The sequence below is a fragment of the Sciurus vulgaris genome (assembly GCF_902686455.1).
Source record: "Sciurus vulgaris genome assembly, chromosome: 9".
NCBI classification, from domain to species: Eukaryota; Metazoa; Chordata; class Mammalia; order Rodentia; family Sciuridae; genus Sciurus; species Sciurus vulgaris.
Window position 1 is genome coordinate 28451068 of NC_136469.1, and position 18541 is coordinate 28469608.

General features: G+C 34.7%; 1 protein-coding gene across 4 annotated transcripts in view; it reads right to left on the reverse strand.

Annotated features, from left to right (window-relative positions):
* Positions 1 to 18541, reverse strand: part of LRBA (LPS responsive beige-like anchor protein) — a 723813-nt gene that overhangs the window by 166312 nt on the left and 538960 nt on the right. For all 4 annotated transcript variants that reach the window (XM_079154183.1, XM_079154182.1, XM_079154184.1 and 1 more), the window contains exon 44: positions 11687 to 11799. In XM_079154183.1, coding sequence (XP_079010309.1) covers positions 11687 to 11799 — 113 coding nt within the window. The remainder of the gene's footprint in view (positions 1 to 11686; positions 11800 to 18541) is intronic.

An 18541-nucleotide genomic window follows, 5' to 3' on the forward strand; every position in this document is an offset into this window, starting at 1 on the left:
ACACTACCAAAACTCATCTGGGAATAAAAAGATAACTTGTAGTCCTAGATCTACTAATAAAATTAAAAAACCTCCCCAGTTCAGTCTCCTGGACTGAATGGGTTCACCAATGAGCTCCACCAAACATTTAGGGATGAAATAATATTAGATCTTTTCCAGGAAACAGAAGAGGAGGGAACAATTTTTAAAATCATTCTGTAAGTTGGGTACAAGTGGCACAAAGACTTGGGAAGCTGAGACAGAAGGAGAATAAGCTCGAGACCACCCAGGCAACTTGGTGAAATTCTGACTTAAAAGAAAAAAGTGCTGGAGTGTAAGCTCAGTGGAGTACCCTTAGCTCCAATCCCTAGTGCCAATGAATCAATCATTCATTCTGTCATTCATTCTGTCATACAAGCATTATCCTGAAGGCCAAATTGGATGAAGACATATCTCTCATAAACATAGGTGCAAAAATTCCCAAGAAAATATAACAAACTGAATCCAGCCAATTATTCGAAGAATACTACATCAAGATTTGACTTCTCTGAGGAAAACAATACTCTAAAATCAACCACTATAATTGACTAACAGATGAAAAGAGAAAAATGATATAATTTTCAGAAAAAGCATGTGTCAAAATTCAATACAAAATTATGATTAAAAATCTCAACACACTAGGAATAGAAAGGAACTTACTCAAACTGAAAACAAGTATTCACAAGAAACTTACAGCTAATATCATACTTAATGGTTAAAGACTGAATGCTTTTCAAGACCAAAGACAAAGCACTCTTGGCACCTCTAGTCTATATTGCACAGTGCAGACACTCTTCATTCCAGGATGCTATGTTCATTTATGCAGAAAAGTATCAAAAAAGTCCACAAAATGCAGCTATTACTAATATTTCAGTTTGAAAAGGTTGTAGAATGCAGAGTCAGTATACAAAATTCAACTGTATTTCTATACACTAGCAAAGAATAATGAGAACTGAAAAATTTTGAACAGCATTAAAATGTACAAATTTTTAAGGATGAATTAATAAAGTATAAGAATTGGATACTAACAGTCACAAAACAATGGAAAGAAATGAAAGAAGTACCAAAATAGAATAGATAATATATCCATGGACTTAAAGGTTGTTAACATATCATATTTGTAACCAAAATGGTCTACAGATTCAATATAATTCCAGTAAGAATTCTACTAACCTATTTTTAAAATTAGAAATTAAAAAGCTAATTCTCAAAAAGTAAAGGACTTATATAAGGCAAAAGATTTTGAAGAAGACTATATCTGGAGGATTCATTAACCTGATTACATGATATACTATGTTAGTAACAAAGATAGTGTGGTACTGATATAACGATAGATATACAGATTAGGCAGGACAGAGTTTACAAACAGACCTACATATGTGGCCAATTGATTTCCAACAAAGGTGCCAAGACAATTCAAAAGGAAAGCCTGTCTTATCAATAAATGATGATGGAATAATTGGCTTTAAAGATGAACATGAAATGAGCCTCAATTTTTAACTTCCCATTCTAATATACTCTAGACAAAAATTTAGTAGTATCAACAACCACATTATAGGAGAGTCATTAATTGTTTGATCCAATCTGTTTTTAGAAAAGCCAATTATCACTGCTGGGTCACAGTAAGTACGAAATTAATTCAATAGGTTCCACCTTTTCTAGTACGGTAGCCTCTCACACACATACATAGCTATGTACATGCATGTGTATATATAGGTCATGCAAACATACACACACATTTCAGACCTCTGGCAGTAAACTCACAGTCCCTGCCCACATAATCAGAGTCCACGGGTTGGAAACAAGTGTCAAATCTTTATTTTCCTTCCTCCCAATAAGACTCTTGCAAGTGTTCTACATACATATTTTTCATATATATTTTCTCTCTCTCTTTTTTTTTTTTTTAAAGACAGGGTTTTGGTCTGTTACTCAGGCTGAATTCCAACTCCTGGGTTCAAGGCTGTGGCTCCTGCCACAGCCTCCCAAGTAGCTAGGACTACATGTGTGCATCATCATAAGCAGCAAAGTGTCATATTTTTAACACTGATTTTTCTTTATCCTCTCTTCTTTCTTTTTATTTAATAAACCATAAGATTTTAAACCTACATGCATGACTCCATATTATTTCACCATTTTCACTTGAATATTCCTCGTTATTTCAATCTCCCCAAATGACTCCGTATTTCATATCTTAATTATTGTAAAGTAAGCTGTATAGTTATTATGTCAGTAAAACAGTTGAACAAATCAGGGTATAGGACAGAAATCTAGAAAGATGCCTTAAAGAGCTTTTAAAGGTCATTAAACAATACGGTTGAGGTACCTCTCAAGCCAGGTGCAGTGATATGCACCTATAGTCCCAGCTACTCAGGAAGCTGAGGCAGGAAGAGTACTTGAGTCCAGCAAGTTTGAGACCAGCCTGGGCAACACACACACACAGCTAGACCCATCTCAAAAACAAAAACCAAACAAAAAAAAGAGACAAAAAAGGCACCACTCAGATTCTCAAACTATTTACTGAGATGCATCACACTAGACCTTTCACTTTTCATAACTTAAGTAAGCAGACCAGGGTTCAGCTCACCAGTAAGAGGGCTTGCTGAGCATTTATAAGGCCGTGGGGGTCTGATCCATAGCACCAGAAAAAATAATCAATAAATAAATAAGTTATTGTTGCTTCAAAGGATATATTTCCCAGTAAAACTACTGCTTTTCCTTCCTCCCTACATTCAAAAAAATTATTTCTATTTAATTGTATCTTCTAGTTTTATTTATTTATTTATTTTGGTACTAGTTACCAACACACCCAGCTGTTGATATATTCTTAAAGCTACAAATATATGTATTTTCAAAGTATCCTTTTAATACATTTATTTTTATGATTGAAAAATACTCCAGCCTGAAATCAAAGCACAACTAGTTGTTAAATTAAAAACAAAAAAACTCCTTTCCTAAGCATTTTGAAAACACCCTTTATGTAAATCCACAGTAGGCATTCCCTACTGCATATTCACCTGAGTTTGTACAGTCTGTACTCCACTAAGAAAACAAAGTATATTCCTAGTTTCTACCATTAGAAAGTCATAATGCTATGCAAAAAAACCCAATTCATTTATGAATAATACAATGAACAGTTTCTCCATACCATTGTAACTAAGAAGGACTAGAGAATAAATATCTAACTTGGAGAAAGATTACTGACTGGCAGTGTGTTGCTGGTGTATGTCAGGATTATTCATCACCCTGACAGTAATATTAACCACAATCCATTTCAGTTGCTTCAGTTTATCATTTTCTGACTAATGTTAAAAAACAATGTCATTGGAGGCTGCTTAAATTAAGTGTTGGGTTAACCTCTGTTAAAGTCATTCAGAACTTCCACTAGTGGGTAACTGCTAGTAGAAAACCAAATCTGTTATACATAGTGCAAATGCTTAACAAATATAAATTTAGAAACATAGTCACACAAAATAACTAACACCAATTTTCTATTTTAAAAACAAAGTTCTTAAAAAAAGCTTCAACAGTCCTGTAATGAACTACAGAGTCTATGCATGTGTGTGTGTGTGTGTGTAGTGCATGCTCACACTTTGCTGCTCTTGTATTAAATTCTAGGCAAAGAGTTGCACAACCATATTTTAAACTACATCACAATGAACAAGTAGTAATTAGTTTAAAACGGTTAGTATACACTGAAATAAAATCTTCATTAAGATTGTATTAAAAAAAAAAAACAGCATTATGCTGATTCCCCAAATTATTTGCTAAAGGTCCCTCTACTTACATACAAATGGAAGCAGACTGTGAATCCAAACAACCCCCTGCTCTAATCCTCTAATTGCATCTTCCCAGGCCATTTTCCCCATATCGGGTTGATATTCTTTTCAGAAGATATCTGTACTTACCTCCCAACTCTTTTACTAATTTTATTACTGCATTTTCTTGATTATTTGTTTTCTACCACATCATTTTCTTGTACTATTAATATTATAGTTTTCTTCCTAAGGATTGTTTATTCTAGGTTTTTGGTTTTTTTTTTTTTTTTTTTTTTTTAAAGGCTTCTTTTGCTTCCTAAATTTCCCATGTTTATTCTGTTTTCTTTTTATCATTTTATTTGCCTTAATCTTAGTCATCGTTCACACTGGAGACTGTCTTTTAAATGTTGACTCATATTTTGTAGCACCTCTGTTTTAAAGAAGCAGCAGTAAGAGCTGACTGAGTACATGGAGCATAAGCAGCAATATGAACTGGTAGACTCCACTGAAGGGAAATAAGGAGGGCTTCAACTAGAACCTATAAATATTAGTACATTTTAGGTCTTTATTCTTGAGTCAGTTGGTATGCCCAGAGAGTAATACACTCTTCTGTACATGGAGTGGAGCTGGTATAGTCTGGTTGCCAGAGTTCTGACAGCATGACAGCACAAGGGACCTGGGGTCCATCACTATTCAGTACTCAAAGCTTTCAGTTAATCCTCCTGGTTTCCATCTTTACCTTAAACCCTTCCTCTGCTGTGCTTAGTGTTCTCGCACCAGAAGTTTCTCTGGTGCAATTGCTCCAAAAAGTAAATCTCCTGCCTCTTGCCAACACAGAGAGAAGGACGGTTGGATTTGGGAATACTACAGAGATACAGCCACATCAATGTTCATAGCTGCTCAATTCACAATAGCCAGACTGTGGAACCAACCTAGATGCCCTTCAATTGATGAGTGGATAAAGAAACTGTGGTGTATATATATATATATATATATATATATATATATATATATATATACACAATGGAATATTACTCAGCCATAAAGAATGATAAAATTATGGCATTTGCAGGCAAATGGATGAAATTGGAGAATATTAAGCTAAGTGAGAGAAGCCAATCTCAAAAAGCCAAAGGACGAATGATATCGCTAATAAGTGGATGACGACACATAATAGGGGGAGGGAAGGGTTAGTGTTAGGGTTAGAGTTAGGGTTAGGGAGGGGGGCAAGTATGGAGGAAGGAAGTACTGTACAGAGGGAAAAGAGGGGTGGGAGGGGTGGGGGGAAGGGAAAAAAAACAGAATGAATCAAACAACATTACTCTATATAAATTTGTGATTACACAAATGGTATGCCTTTACGCCATGTACAAACAGAGAAGCAACATGCATCCCATTTGTTTACAATAAAATAAAAAAAGAAAAAAAAAAGAAGAAGAAACAGAAAAAAAAAAAGAAAGTATAAAACTTAAAATATTTTTACAGTTATACCTAAAATGGACCATCACTAAGAGGGACAGAACTGAGGGAGACTCTTCCTCTTACCACCAGGAACATGCATGACCTTGGAGAGCTCCTGCACCTCACTAAATCTGAGTTTCCTAACAATAAAATAATTACACATTATATACAGTGTGGATGGGATTAAAGGACAGAGCATAAGTACATGTTTGTTTTAGTGGAAAGCACCTACTATGACTTCCCTCAGAATCTCACAACTATAAAATGAATTCTTCTGATATCATTTTTGTGCTGATTGGACTGCAAACTCCCAAGGCCGTGGAAAAGAATTTCTATCATAATCCCTAAAATCAATGTGGCATATAACTGTATCTATGCTCAATGCCAAGATTATAATACTTTTAATATATTTTATGAGCAAATAAAAAATAACCCAATATGGAATAATTTTTGGTTTCTCTTACAGCATTTATATTTTATTTAAACAATTTAAGACCCATTATTTACTACTGTGGTATCATAAAATTTGGGGTTTTTTTAAGCTTGAATTCCTTTGATTTTACTGAAGCCCAGTAAATTGAAAAACAAAGTAAAAGCTATAATACCTACCATGTTTCAACAGTACCCCCACCCTGAGTGTTCCTGTCCTTCTGTGACATCTAGATGGTATATTGATTCCTGGTGTATCTGTTACAGAGCAGACTAAAAGGACTGGCATTTGTCAGAAACAGCACTTAAAACTTAAAGAGATAAAGAAGTGCTGTCTGATCAACAACAGTTAAATGTCGGTAGTCAATTCCAGGTCAAGATGCATGCTGTATATTAAATGTGTATGTTAGAAAGAAATATCTCACATATAAAAATACACAGACAAATGGTAAGAGATAAATAAGACAGAGAGAAGCTACTTTTCCTCTGGGGGGTGGGGAATGAATACTAAGGACAAACAGTAGCCACTCAGCAAGGAATAAGTAAATTCAGTATAGCTCTGTCATCAAGTTCTTTTTGGTTTTCTCAGAATTTACTCTTTGGAAACATTTTCAATTAGAAAAGGGCCATAGAAGCTGCTGGATTAACAGGATGTGGATTATTCAGCACTATAACAGGTTTTAAAAATTAAAAAGTATGATTTCATAGAGCCTGGGTAAAAATTTAAAATTCAGTTTTAGAAAACTTGCCACTGGACTGGGGTTGTGGCTCAGTGGTAGAGCACTTGCCTAACACATGTGAGGCACTGGGTTCGATCATCAGCACCACATAGAAATAAAAAATCAAATAAAGGTATTGTGTCCATTTACAACTAAAAAATATATAAAAGAAAGAAAGAAAACTTGCCACTGATTGCGAACGCCCGGGTAGGAATCCACAGGTCTCAGTGCAGGTTGGTCCTCCTCTGCTGCTCACTGTCCTTGTTTCTACACTCTGGACCAAATTACTGCTCACATTGTGTTTGCACTCTGATGAAAAATGGGTTTTTCTTCACTCTCTACCTCAACCTTTCTTCAGTATTTTCTTTATTTTAAAAGTGATCAAACTCAAGGCCTCATATTCATTTAAAAAATAGTTATGAGATGCAGTTTGAAAAATACTGGTTCAATGTTCAAATGCAGATTCTACCCACTAACTGTGTGAATTTGTGCAACTTGATTAACCTCATGATACTTAGGTTTCTCTCTTTTCTTTTTTAGGATTTAAGAAGTTAACATTGGTAAAATACTTACTAAGAGCTTGGCATAGTAAGTACTCAGCAAATATTAATTAATAATAACAAAGTGGGATTTTCCTGCCTCTTGAATTTGATACCCAAGATAATATGGTTTTCAATGCCACATGAATGATAATCAACAGCATTCTGATCTAAGAACACATTAGAGTTGTGGAATAGATATTCGGTTTACAGTTCAAATACAAATATATTTAATGTAACTACGGAATCAATTAGAAGAGAAATGATTGCCTCAGATCATCTTGGTTTATACAATCACTCTCCAAAGTAAAGAAAAAAGAAATGACTAAATAAATCATGGTTGCAAAGAAAATCTTTCAAATCTACAAAGAAGTCCTGATATGGAACTATTCAGCCATCATAATTTGTCTTTATGGCATGAAATTTTATAAATATATTTCTGCCCTAATTATAATTTCTTATAAAGAAAAAACAAAAAGCAAATGTTGATTCTTATCTCTTCCAACGAGGCTGTCAAAATATAAAATCTCTGTGTATTTATAAAATATAGATTAATGTCACTCCAAATTCTATGCATGGTTAGATCTGTCTTCTCATCAGTCAGAATTTTAGACTAGTGATGAAACAACTGGGAAAGTACAGGGGAAGAAATCATCTTCACAACTGATGCCTTTTTTTTTGTCATGGAAGAAAAAATTAAACTGTTATGCTAAATGAGTACTTTTTAAATACAAGAAAAATTTACTTTTTATCACCTTTTCAGAGTAAAGCAGATTTCATCTTTTCAACATACTGACAATACTGGTTTGCAATCATTATAAGGAGATACTCTGCATGGAATAAAATCTCACACTTCTAGGAACACATTTTTTTCACATTGTTCCATTCATACTTCTTCTGTTCTCAAAAAATGATCAGAAAATTAATTCAGAGGACAGTGCTGATTACATTAATTCAGCTTCAGAGAGAAAATTCCCTATGCATCATGGAAAAGATTACCAAATAAAATTGCAGCTCTGTATCAAAGCTACTAAAACTCCTCTGAAAACCTGCTTTGGGGAAATTAAATGGACATAAATATGCATAAATAATTCAATACCTTTTAAAGCCAGTCAGGCTACATTATCTACTTAAGAATGGGGATAAGATCTGTTTATGTTCTAAATTAAGGTTTGCACACAATGTTTTCCAGGATTTCACTAGTTTATTTAAACAAATAGTAATGTTTGCCAAATGTATACTATGGGACAAATTTTAATACAATTCTATTATAGTCGTTATTTGCACTGATATGGCTCATTTATATATGAGATGTATTCCTGAAAGTGTGCATATAAATAAATACTTGAAAAGTGAATCACACTGCAAATATTTTGGCAGACCTTACTACTAAAAGGAATGAGATACTTCTATTGAGTAAACAACCACCACTGCTTTACAGGTACAAAGTACAATTTTCGAATATCTGATATGCTCTTTATTATTTCACTTAATGTGGTTAATTCCAAACTTACTTATTTCATCAATATTTAATAAAAGCAATTATTACTAGTGGAATCCCATTTTCATGATCCTGAATGACTTTTGCAGTATTTGTACTACTGCTGTTTTATAGGAAAAGAGATATTAGATGTAAGATATATGGCTGAGCACTAGGGCTCCCCACTTCCTCCCAGGTCTCCACTGGCACTACTGTGTTCACTATTCAACTCTGCACCCTTTGGTTCTTGTTGAAAATAATTTTTATAAATATTCCTTTCCCAAACCAAAGTACAAAATATTTCATAAAATCTCTCAAAATATAAAAATGGATGCCACTATAGAGGTAGTAAAAAATATAAATATTTCTTATGTGAATATGGTTATAGAGGGATTGAAATTAATGAAAGTAACTCATTTTTTCTGGTTTTGCTGTCCCCCGCCTTCATTTTCTTTCTTTCTTTCTTTTTTTTTTTTTTTTGTAGTACCGGGGATTGAACCCAGGAGTACTTAACCCTTGAGCCATGTCCCAGCCCCATTTTATATATTTTTTTTTATTTAGAGAGAGGGTCCCACTGAGTTGTTTGGGCCTCACTAAATTGTTGAGGCTGGTTTGAACTCACAATCCTCCCGCCTCAGCCTCCCAAGCCACTGGGATTATAGGTATATGCCACCACGCCTGGCCCCTTTAACATTTAATATAGCAAAATAAAAAAGCAAAATTACTATTTTGCTTAGTTAGCATATCCAGAAGAGAAGTAATAAGTGAATTAGTTAAAATAATATTTTACCCATGTAACACAATTACTTGGGCAAGTTTTTTAGAAAGAGCTGTAAGATAAAATTCAATATCAATTAAAAAAATTTTAGCCAACCAATAATAAATATTAGCATTTTTCTGTTATTTCAATGAATATTCATAACAAAAAATCACACAATGATTGCTCTGGAGACTTTCTTCTAGTCGTATAAGATTTTTAGTGGCATAGAGAATATAAGATAAGGGTCAGAGAATGGAGGTAGATGGCAAGAAATAGGGCGGGAAGAGGAGGAAAGTTTTGGGAGCTTTGTTCAGGTACAATGACTGTAGCAGAGTGAAATATGGCTCAGAAGTATCAAGAGTCTTCCAGCTGTCACCATTAGCTACTATTTTATCAAGACAGAAACATGAATGCAGTCCACAAGCCAGCATGCTGCCCACTGCATCTTAGAGACTTTCAGAAAAATCAGATGAAGCAAAATAAAATAATTCTAAACACTGTGCTTAAATAGAAGTCCAGAACAAAGGATTCAGTTATAGAACAGGTGGCAATTTTTCTAGAACTCTAGAAAAGATATTTATTTAAATGCAATTCATTTTGTGAAGTAAATGTTACATTCTAAAAAAAAAACCATGAAAACAAGATTTGTACCTTTATGTGCATAAAATTCAAACAATGGAGAGAATAGGCTATAATTGCCTTAGGATTAAGGAGTTGTCCAATTTTTACTATTGACCTACTGTATGGCTCATTACACAAGTCAAACTAATACAGTCCTCATTTATTAGCCTATAGAGTTCTACAGATTGCAGTAAGATACTGCAGGGTCTAAGAACAAATATAATACTAATATGTTAGTAAGATTTTGCATTTGTTTATTCATTTATTTTTTTTAAAGCAATGTTTTGCTTAAAGGAGACATAGAAGAGGAAATGTTTTGTTGTTGCTTTTGTAATGCTAGGGATTAAACCCAGGGCAGTGTGCAATGAAAGGCAAGTGCTCTACCCGTAAGTGCATTTGCAGCCCAAGAAAATGTATACATTATAACAAATTATGAAAAGTATTACAAAAGAAGATCATAGAGAGTACTGTGGGAGTCCACATTTTTAAATAAAAGGAAGAGTAATAGCAAGGGCACAAGAGGTGAACAAGACCAGGAGACCAGCAAAGACAGGGACAGACACAGAGATGTGGTTATAAGGCAATGGCCAGATCCTAAATACTACATTTGTCATGAGAAAAATTTTAACCTTTGTGTGGACATCATGTGTCACTATGTTTGTCTGGACTGTGTTTGTATGGACTGTGCAGAGATCATATTCTCTGGAAAAACAACAGGAGTTACTCCAAACCCTTCCAAAGTTAACCATGGCAAAGGGTGCATCCTGGAATGGGAAAATAAGAAACATCCTTTCCGATGTCAGAAAAAAACATAAGTCCCAGAAATCTACGTGAAGGAAACTGGGTAGGTAAGTGAGTTGGTACCTGTCATTCTGGGACCTGCAGAAACTAAGTAGTGATCCTCTGAGACTGAATATCACTGAGAGCCTTGCACTTCTGCGATGATTGGTACCAGTAGAGCTTTATTATTGTACTGTGAACTAAGGTGGATCTGGAAAAGTTGAAAGAAAGGACAATATATGTTCTTGGAGAAAGTCAGTACAAAGAGCAAGAAGTCTGGCATTCTGAGAACTTTAAACACATCTACTGAGTAGCAGGTACTGTGTTAGAGGAAGAATGAAGAAGAATTCTGTCTTGAAAGATATGATAGGTAATATGAAAGAAACATCCAACCTAGGAAACAAAGTAGTCAGTAATACTTTCCCTGAGGAGGTGACCTAAAGGATGAGGGTGTATTACTCGCAAAGTAGAGATAAAGCAGTAAGGCAGAGAAGAAAAGGTCTGAACTGGAAAAGATTTATTCTGCATTCAATGTTAAGTTAAGGAAGTTAAGTTTAAGTATAGCAATTACAGAATTCAAATTAGATTTAAAGAAAACTCACATTGTTGAACTGAGGAATGGATCAGAGAAGGACAAGTGGTAACAGAACAGTAGGGAACTGGAGTAGTGCAGGGCACTTGTGGGTATGTAGGAGTACTGCCCATGATTTTTTCCTCTGCTTTATCAAATGCTAATACTCTTGAATAATATGGGAAAACAAATAAAACATGTTAATTATCAACTTTATTATATATTGAATTTTCTACTTTTAAGTTTGAAAATATTGAAAATTAATTTAAAATCTAAATATGTCAAAGGAATAATTACATTTAAGATTTTTTTTAATTATTATTTTTTAAAATATTTTTCTTAGTTGTTTATGGGCACAATGCCTTTATTTATTTTTATGTGGTGCTGAGGATCGAACCCAGTGCTTCACACCTGCTATGCAAGTGCTCTATCCCTGAGCTACAACTCCAGCCTATTTAAATATTTTTAAAAGACAAGTGGAAATAACTAAAGACAATCAAATTTATTTTTCTATGGAAGACAATTATATTCCAGATGATTACTGAGACATTACCTTGGACAAATCTCTGAAGTTGCTTGGCAAGGTAAGATCTAGTTCTTCTGATTCATAATTAGTGATGACCCAGGGAAACACAGGATACTGATTTAAGTCATTGTAACCCCGTCCTAGTAGGGAAAAGAATTAGCCAGTTTTAGTTGAAATTAAAAAATGAAATGATAAATCACATACAATTGAGAAGGATTTGTTTGACATACATAGATGAGCCACTGTTTGGGGCATAGATGTTTATGATTGTTATATCTTGCTGATTTATGCTTCCCTTAAGCAGTATGAAATGACCTTCTTTATCCCTTCTGACTAACTTTGGCTTGAAGTCCACATTATCGGAAATGAGGATGGATACTCCAGCTTTTTTGCTGAGTCCATGTGCATGGTATGTTTTTCCCCATCCTTTCACCTTTAATCTATGGGTATCTTTTTCTATGAGGTGAGTCTCTTGCAGGCAACATACTGTTGGATCTTTCTTTTTAATCCAGTCTGCCAGTCTATGTCTTTTGATTGATGAATTCAGGCCAATAACATTCAGGGTTATTATAGAGAAATGATTTGGTTTCCCGGTCATTTGGTTCATTTTTAAAATTTTGTTTATTTATTTGTTTGACACAACTTGTTTCCTCCTTTATTTGACAATTCCTTTAGGATAATTCCTCCCTTTGCTGATTTTAGAAAGGTAGATCAATGGTACAGAATAGAGGACACGGACACAAACCCAAATAAATACAATTTTCTCATACTAGACAAAGGGGCCAAAAATATGCAATGGAGAAAAGATAGCCTCTTCAACAAATGGTGCTGGGAGAATTGGAAATCCATATGCAACAGAATGAAACTAAACCCATATGTCTCACCATGCACGAAACTAAACTCAAAATGGATTAAGGACCTCGGAATCAGACCAGAGACCCTGCATCTTATAAAAGAAAAAGTAGGTCCAAATCTTCACCTTGTTGGTCTAGGACCAGACTTCCTTAACAGGACTCCCATAGCACAAGAAATAAAAGCTAGAATCAACCACTGGGATAGATTCAAACTAAAAAGCTTTCTCTCAGCAAAGGAAACTATCAGCAATGCGAAGAAAGAGCCTACAGAGTGGGAGAATATCTTTGCCAATCATACTTCAGATAGAGCACTAATCTCCAGAATCTATAAAGAACTCAAAAAACTCTACTCCAAGAATTCAAATAGTCCAGTCAACAAATGGGCTAAGGAAATGAATAGACACTTCACAGAAGAAGATCTACAAGCAATCAACAAACATATGGAAAAATGTTCAACATCTCTAGTAATAAGAGAAATGCAAATCAAAACCACCCTAAGATTCCATCTCACCCCAATTAGAATGGCGATTATCAAGAATACGAGCAACAACAGGTGTTGGCGAGGATGTGGGGAGAAAGGTACACTCATACACTGCTGGTGGGGCTGCAAATTAGTGCAGCCACTCTGGAAAGCAGTGTGGAGATTCCTTAGAAAACTTGGAATGGAACCACCATTTGACCCAGCTATCCCACTCCTTGGCCTATACCCAAAAGACTTAAAATCTGCATACTACAGAGATACAGCCACATCAATGTTCATAGCTGCTCAATTCACAATAGCCAGACTGTGGAACCAACCTAGATGCCCTTCAATTGATGAGTGGATAAAGAAACTCTGGTATATATATACAATGGAATATTACTCAGCCATAAAGAATGATAAAATTATGACATTTGCAGGCAAATGGATGAAACTGGAGAATATCATGCTAAGTGAGATAGGCCGATCTCAAAAAGCCAAAGGACGAATGATATCGCAGATAAGTGGAGGATGACACATAATGGGGGGGAGGGAAGGGTTAGAGTTAGGGTTAGGGAGGGGGGCAAGTATGGAGGAAGGAAGTACTGTATAGAGGGTAAAGAGGGGTGGGAGGGGTGGGGGGAAGGGAAAAAATAACAGAATGAATCAAACAACATTGCTCTATGTAAATTTATGATTACACAAATGGTATGCCTTTACGCCATATACAGAGAAACAACATGTATCCCATTTGTTTACAATAAAAAAAAAATCACATACAGGTAAATGATAAACTATATATATATGACATATATATATATGTGACATATATATGTATGACTTAAATATTGATTGATTGTACAGCAGTGCTGGGAATTGAATCCAGCATCTCATGCATACAATGGCAAAGACTACCACTGAGCTACAACCCCAAACCTGAACAACAAATCATTTTTGAGTGGCAGCCACTGCTACAGTACTAATCATACATTATCTCATTTAAACTTCATATTCACCCTATGAAATTAGCATCATCTCCATTTTATCGATGAAAACTTTGAGGCACAAAAGGTTAGGCAACTTGATTCTAGTCATGTGACTAGTAATGACCAAACCATATCCAAATCCAGTTATTCTGGTCTTAAAGTTTATATTCTTTTAAATTACATTTGACTGATTTTCTTTACTTTAAATAAGGTAATGCCCCAAATAAAACGCCCTTTTGGGGGGGTCAGGGAGGTACCAGGGATTGAATTCAGGGCTTTATACATGCTAAGTATGCACTCTACCACTTAGCTACAAGTCCCAGCCCCAACACCTTCTTTATTAAGACATTTTTTTTAAAATTAACAGTTTTTGTAGAGTTTTTCAAAACCAGAATCCTTGATCTGACACTAATTAACCAATGAACCAACCTAGTTTAAGTGCCTTAACCCCTGCAGATATTCACTAGTCATATGTCAAATGAGACAGCGGTATGAAGTAACTGAAACTTCTCTGGTAGCTTTCAAAGTATATGGTTGTCTAACAACAATGCACAGCATTATTAATGTTGCTCCTACCTAACCACAAATGCTGCCACATGCTCCCCTGTATTCCCTTTAACACTGATGACATCCAGTGGTACACTGATTTACTAAGTGCAAAATCAAAGATTGAGGTAACCCATCTATGCATGCACAGTCATTCTCTGGTGCCACCACTCCAGGGAGGTGACACAATGAACAAGTTCATTCCTTCTGCAGCCAATATGCAGGCATCTGAATCCTGACTCTATTGTTGACCAGTCTATAACCCCAGTTAAATAAAAGTCAGTGTGAAAGGACTTTTATGGTTGATGTAGGAAGACAGGAATATTAATATTGTGTGAATTCCATTCTCACTATGCATTCTACGATTCCCATTCCTTTTTCTTTCTCACTCACAGATTCGTATCAATATACAGTTGAATATTAAAGTAGTTCTTGACATATACTCTTGGTCTCTAAAGCCTTTTTACCATCTGATAACTTCATTTTACTCTATTCAGCTTGGGCTTGAGGCTTATTAGGGTGACAGAGGTCTTCTTTGACCTGGCAACAGTCTTATAAAACATGAAAACAATGACAATTTGTCACTATAAGTTAATTATATCACTATATATTTCTGTTAATATATAGGTTTAATTTATCCCAGAAAAAAATCATTAAGCTTAATAGCAAAAGACATCAATGTTATCTCTCTTTTTCCCCCACTTCCTTCTCCATCTGATTTAGATGTTATTAAATACCAAAATCCTCATTTTGTCCCATCTGCTTAAATAATCAAAAAATAATCAAAAGCTTATTGTGGGGCTGGGGTTATGGCTCAGCAGTAGAGTGCTCACTTAGTGTGTGTGAGGCACTGGGTTCAATCCTCAGCACCACATAAAAATAAATAAATAAAAATAAGACTATTTTTAAAAAAGCTTATTGTATCCTTCAAAAAGTATGCATCAGCTTAGTGTAGTTAGACTTTTAATTAAGTTAAATTCAGTGTATAGCTGCAGGATGATTACAGCTGCCAAAGTGTGTCATAATATAAAAACTTCACTGTGGCACTGAGTAATAGTGTAAAAGAAGTCTAAAAGAACATGACATTTAATCCTACCCTCCAGTGTATATAAAACATTCAAAACAAAGTATTGATTCTACTTTTTAAAAAAGATACAGAGGATATATTTTTAAAACAAAGTAAATGGAAGTTATTTGAGAATAGGGACTATTTCATGAAATGAATGCTTTATGCATTCAATTAATTTGGGTTAAGTGATTTACCTCATGCAAAATATGGCCATTAAACTTGTCATATGTTTCCAGTCTCCTTTTACTACTTAAAATCCCTTTAGGGCTACATGTAAAAAACCCAAAGACTAGCTCATAGTCAATGGGGAAAAAGTGAAAGCATTTTCTTTAAAATCTGTATCAAGATAAGGATGTCCAATCTCACCACTCCTATTTAATACAGTGCTAGAAATTCTAGCTAGAGTAAATAGGCAAGAGAAGGAAATAAAAGAGGTAAAATTAGCAAGAGAAGTCAAATTATCACTATTTGCAGATGATATCAATATATACTTAGAAGACAGCTAGAGTTAATAAACAAATTTAGCAAAGTTACAGGTTACAAAATCAACATCAATAGCTTTCCCATATATCAACAATGAATCTGCTAGAAAGAAATCAGGAAAAAAATTCCATTCACAATAGCCTCAAAATATAAAATGAAATGCCAAGGAATAAATCGAATTAGGGAGGTGAAAGACCTCTACATGAAAATGATAGAATATTGAAGAAAGAAATTAAAGAAGACCTCAGAAGATGGAAAAGCATTCGATGTTCATGGATAAGCAGAATTAATCTTATTAAAATGCCCATACTACCAAAAGCAATATACAAATTCAATGCAATCCCCATCAAAATACCAATGACATTCTTCACAAAACTAGAAAAAACAGTCCTAAAATTCATTCAGAAGAATAGGAGATGTAAAATAGCCAAAGCAATTCTAAGCCAAAAAAGCAATGCTGGAGGTATCATGATCCCTGACTTCAAATTATACTACAGAGCTATAGTAACAACAATGGCACAGTATTGGCATAAAAATAGACACATAGACCAATGGTACAGAATAGAAGACACAGAGACAAATCCACACAGATAGTCAACTGATCCTTGACAAAGATGCCCAAAATATACAGTGGAAAGACAGACTTTTTAACAAGTGCTGGGAAAACTGGTTATCAATATGTAGAAAAAAGAAATTATACCCTTATCTCTTACCCTGCACAAAAATCAACACAAAATGGATCAAGGATGTAGGAATTAGACCAGAAACTATGCAACCTAGAAGAAAATGTAAGGTTAATACTCCAACATACAGGCAAGGCAACAACTTTCTCAATAGAACCTCTAAAGTTCAGGAAATAATGCTAAAAATCTAATGAATGTGATAGCATCAAATTAAAAACTTTCTGCACAGGAAGAAAACAACCAGAAATGTGAAGAGAGAACCTAAATAGTGGGAAAAAAATCTTTGCTACTTACTCTTCTGACAGAGGGTTAATATCTAGAAATATTCAAAAAACTTAACACCAAGAAACAAATAACCCAGCTAATTAAAAGGGCAAATGAATTCAACAGACACTTCTCCAAAGAAGAAATACAGATGGTCAACAAACAAATGAAAAAATATTCAACATCACTAGCAATTAGGGAAATACAAATCAAAATTACACTGAGATTTCATCTCACACCAGTCAGAATATTAGTCATTAAGAATACAAATAACAGGTCTGAGGATGTAGTTCAGTGGTAGAGTGCTTGCCTAGCATGCATAAGGCCTTGGGTTCCACACCCAGTATCACCAAAATAATAATAATAATAACAATAATAATAATAATAACAACAACAACAATACAAATAATAAAAAATGCTGGAGAGGATGAGGAAAAAAGGAATATTTTTTACAATGTTGATGGGATTGTAAATTAGTACAACCACTACGGAAATCAATGTGGAGATTCATCAAAAGACTTGGCATGGAACCACCAAATGACACAACTACGCCACTCCTTGGTATTCACCTTACAGAATTAAATTTATCACAATATATGCATACACATGTTTATAGCAGCACAATTCACAAAGTCAAACTATGGAACCAGCCTAAGTGTCCATCAAAGGATGAATGGATCAAGAAAATGTGGTGTATATACACAAAGGAGTTTTATTCAGCCATAAAGAAAAATGAAATTATGTTATTTGCAGGAAGATTGATGAAAATAGAGACCATTATGTTAAACAAAATAAGCCAAACTCAGAAGATAAAGAGTCATGTTTTCCCTCATATGTAGAAGCTAGAGAGAAAAAGGGCTAAAAAAGGTACAAGATAGGAATCTCATGAAAATCAAAGGGATACCAGTAGAGAAAAGGGTCCAAGGGGTGGAAAGTATAGAAGGAGGGGGGAAGTGATATTGGCCAAATTATATTGTCATACTGTGTGCATCTACAAATATGTAACAACAAATCTCATCATTATGTACAACTCTAATGCATCAATTAAAAAATGTGGGAAAAAAATCTTTAGTCACTAGTTATATAATCCCTACCAACATCAACATAACTGTTGCAGACTTTCTTCATTGTTTCCCCCACCAGAAGAGTCTCTCTTAATAAAATTAAGACCTGTCATTGTGAACCCCTCAACTTCTGATTCTTCATAATACTCCCTTTTCTTGTCCAGCAGGATCTTTCTTCTCTAGCAGGATCTTTCTTCTTTGCTGAGTTTCCTTCGCCTGAGCTCTTGAACTTGTTTGTGTTCCTCAGAAGCTGAACAACTGTCCTTCCTCTCTATCTTTGTTGGTTTCTCTTCTCTGCCTTAACCTATCCTTTCTGTCCTATCACATTTAAGAAAACTCTAATCTATACCTAAGTTCCCATTGACCTCCAATCATACAGTTCCTTACCATCAATTTGCTTCGCTTGCTTTAATAATGAACCCCCATGAAGTAATCAGTAATTCCCCAAATGCCAAACACAAAAGTGTGTTCTA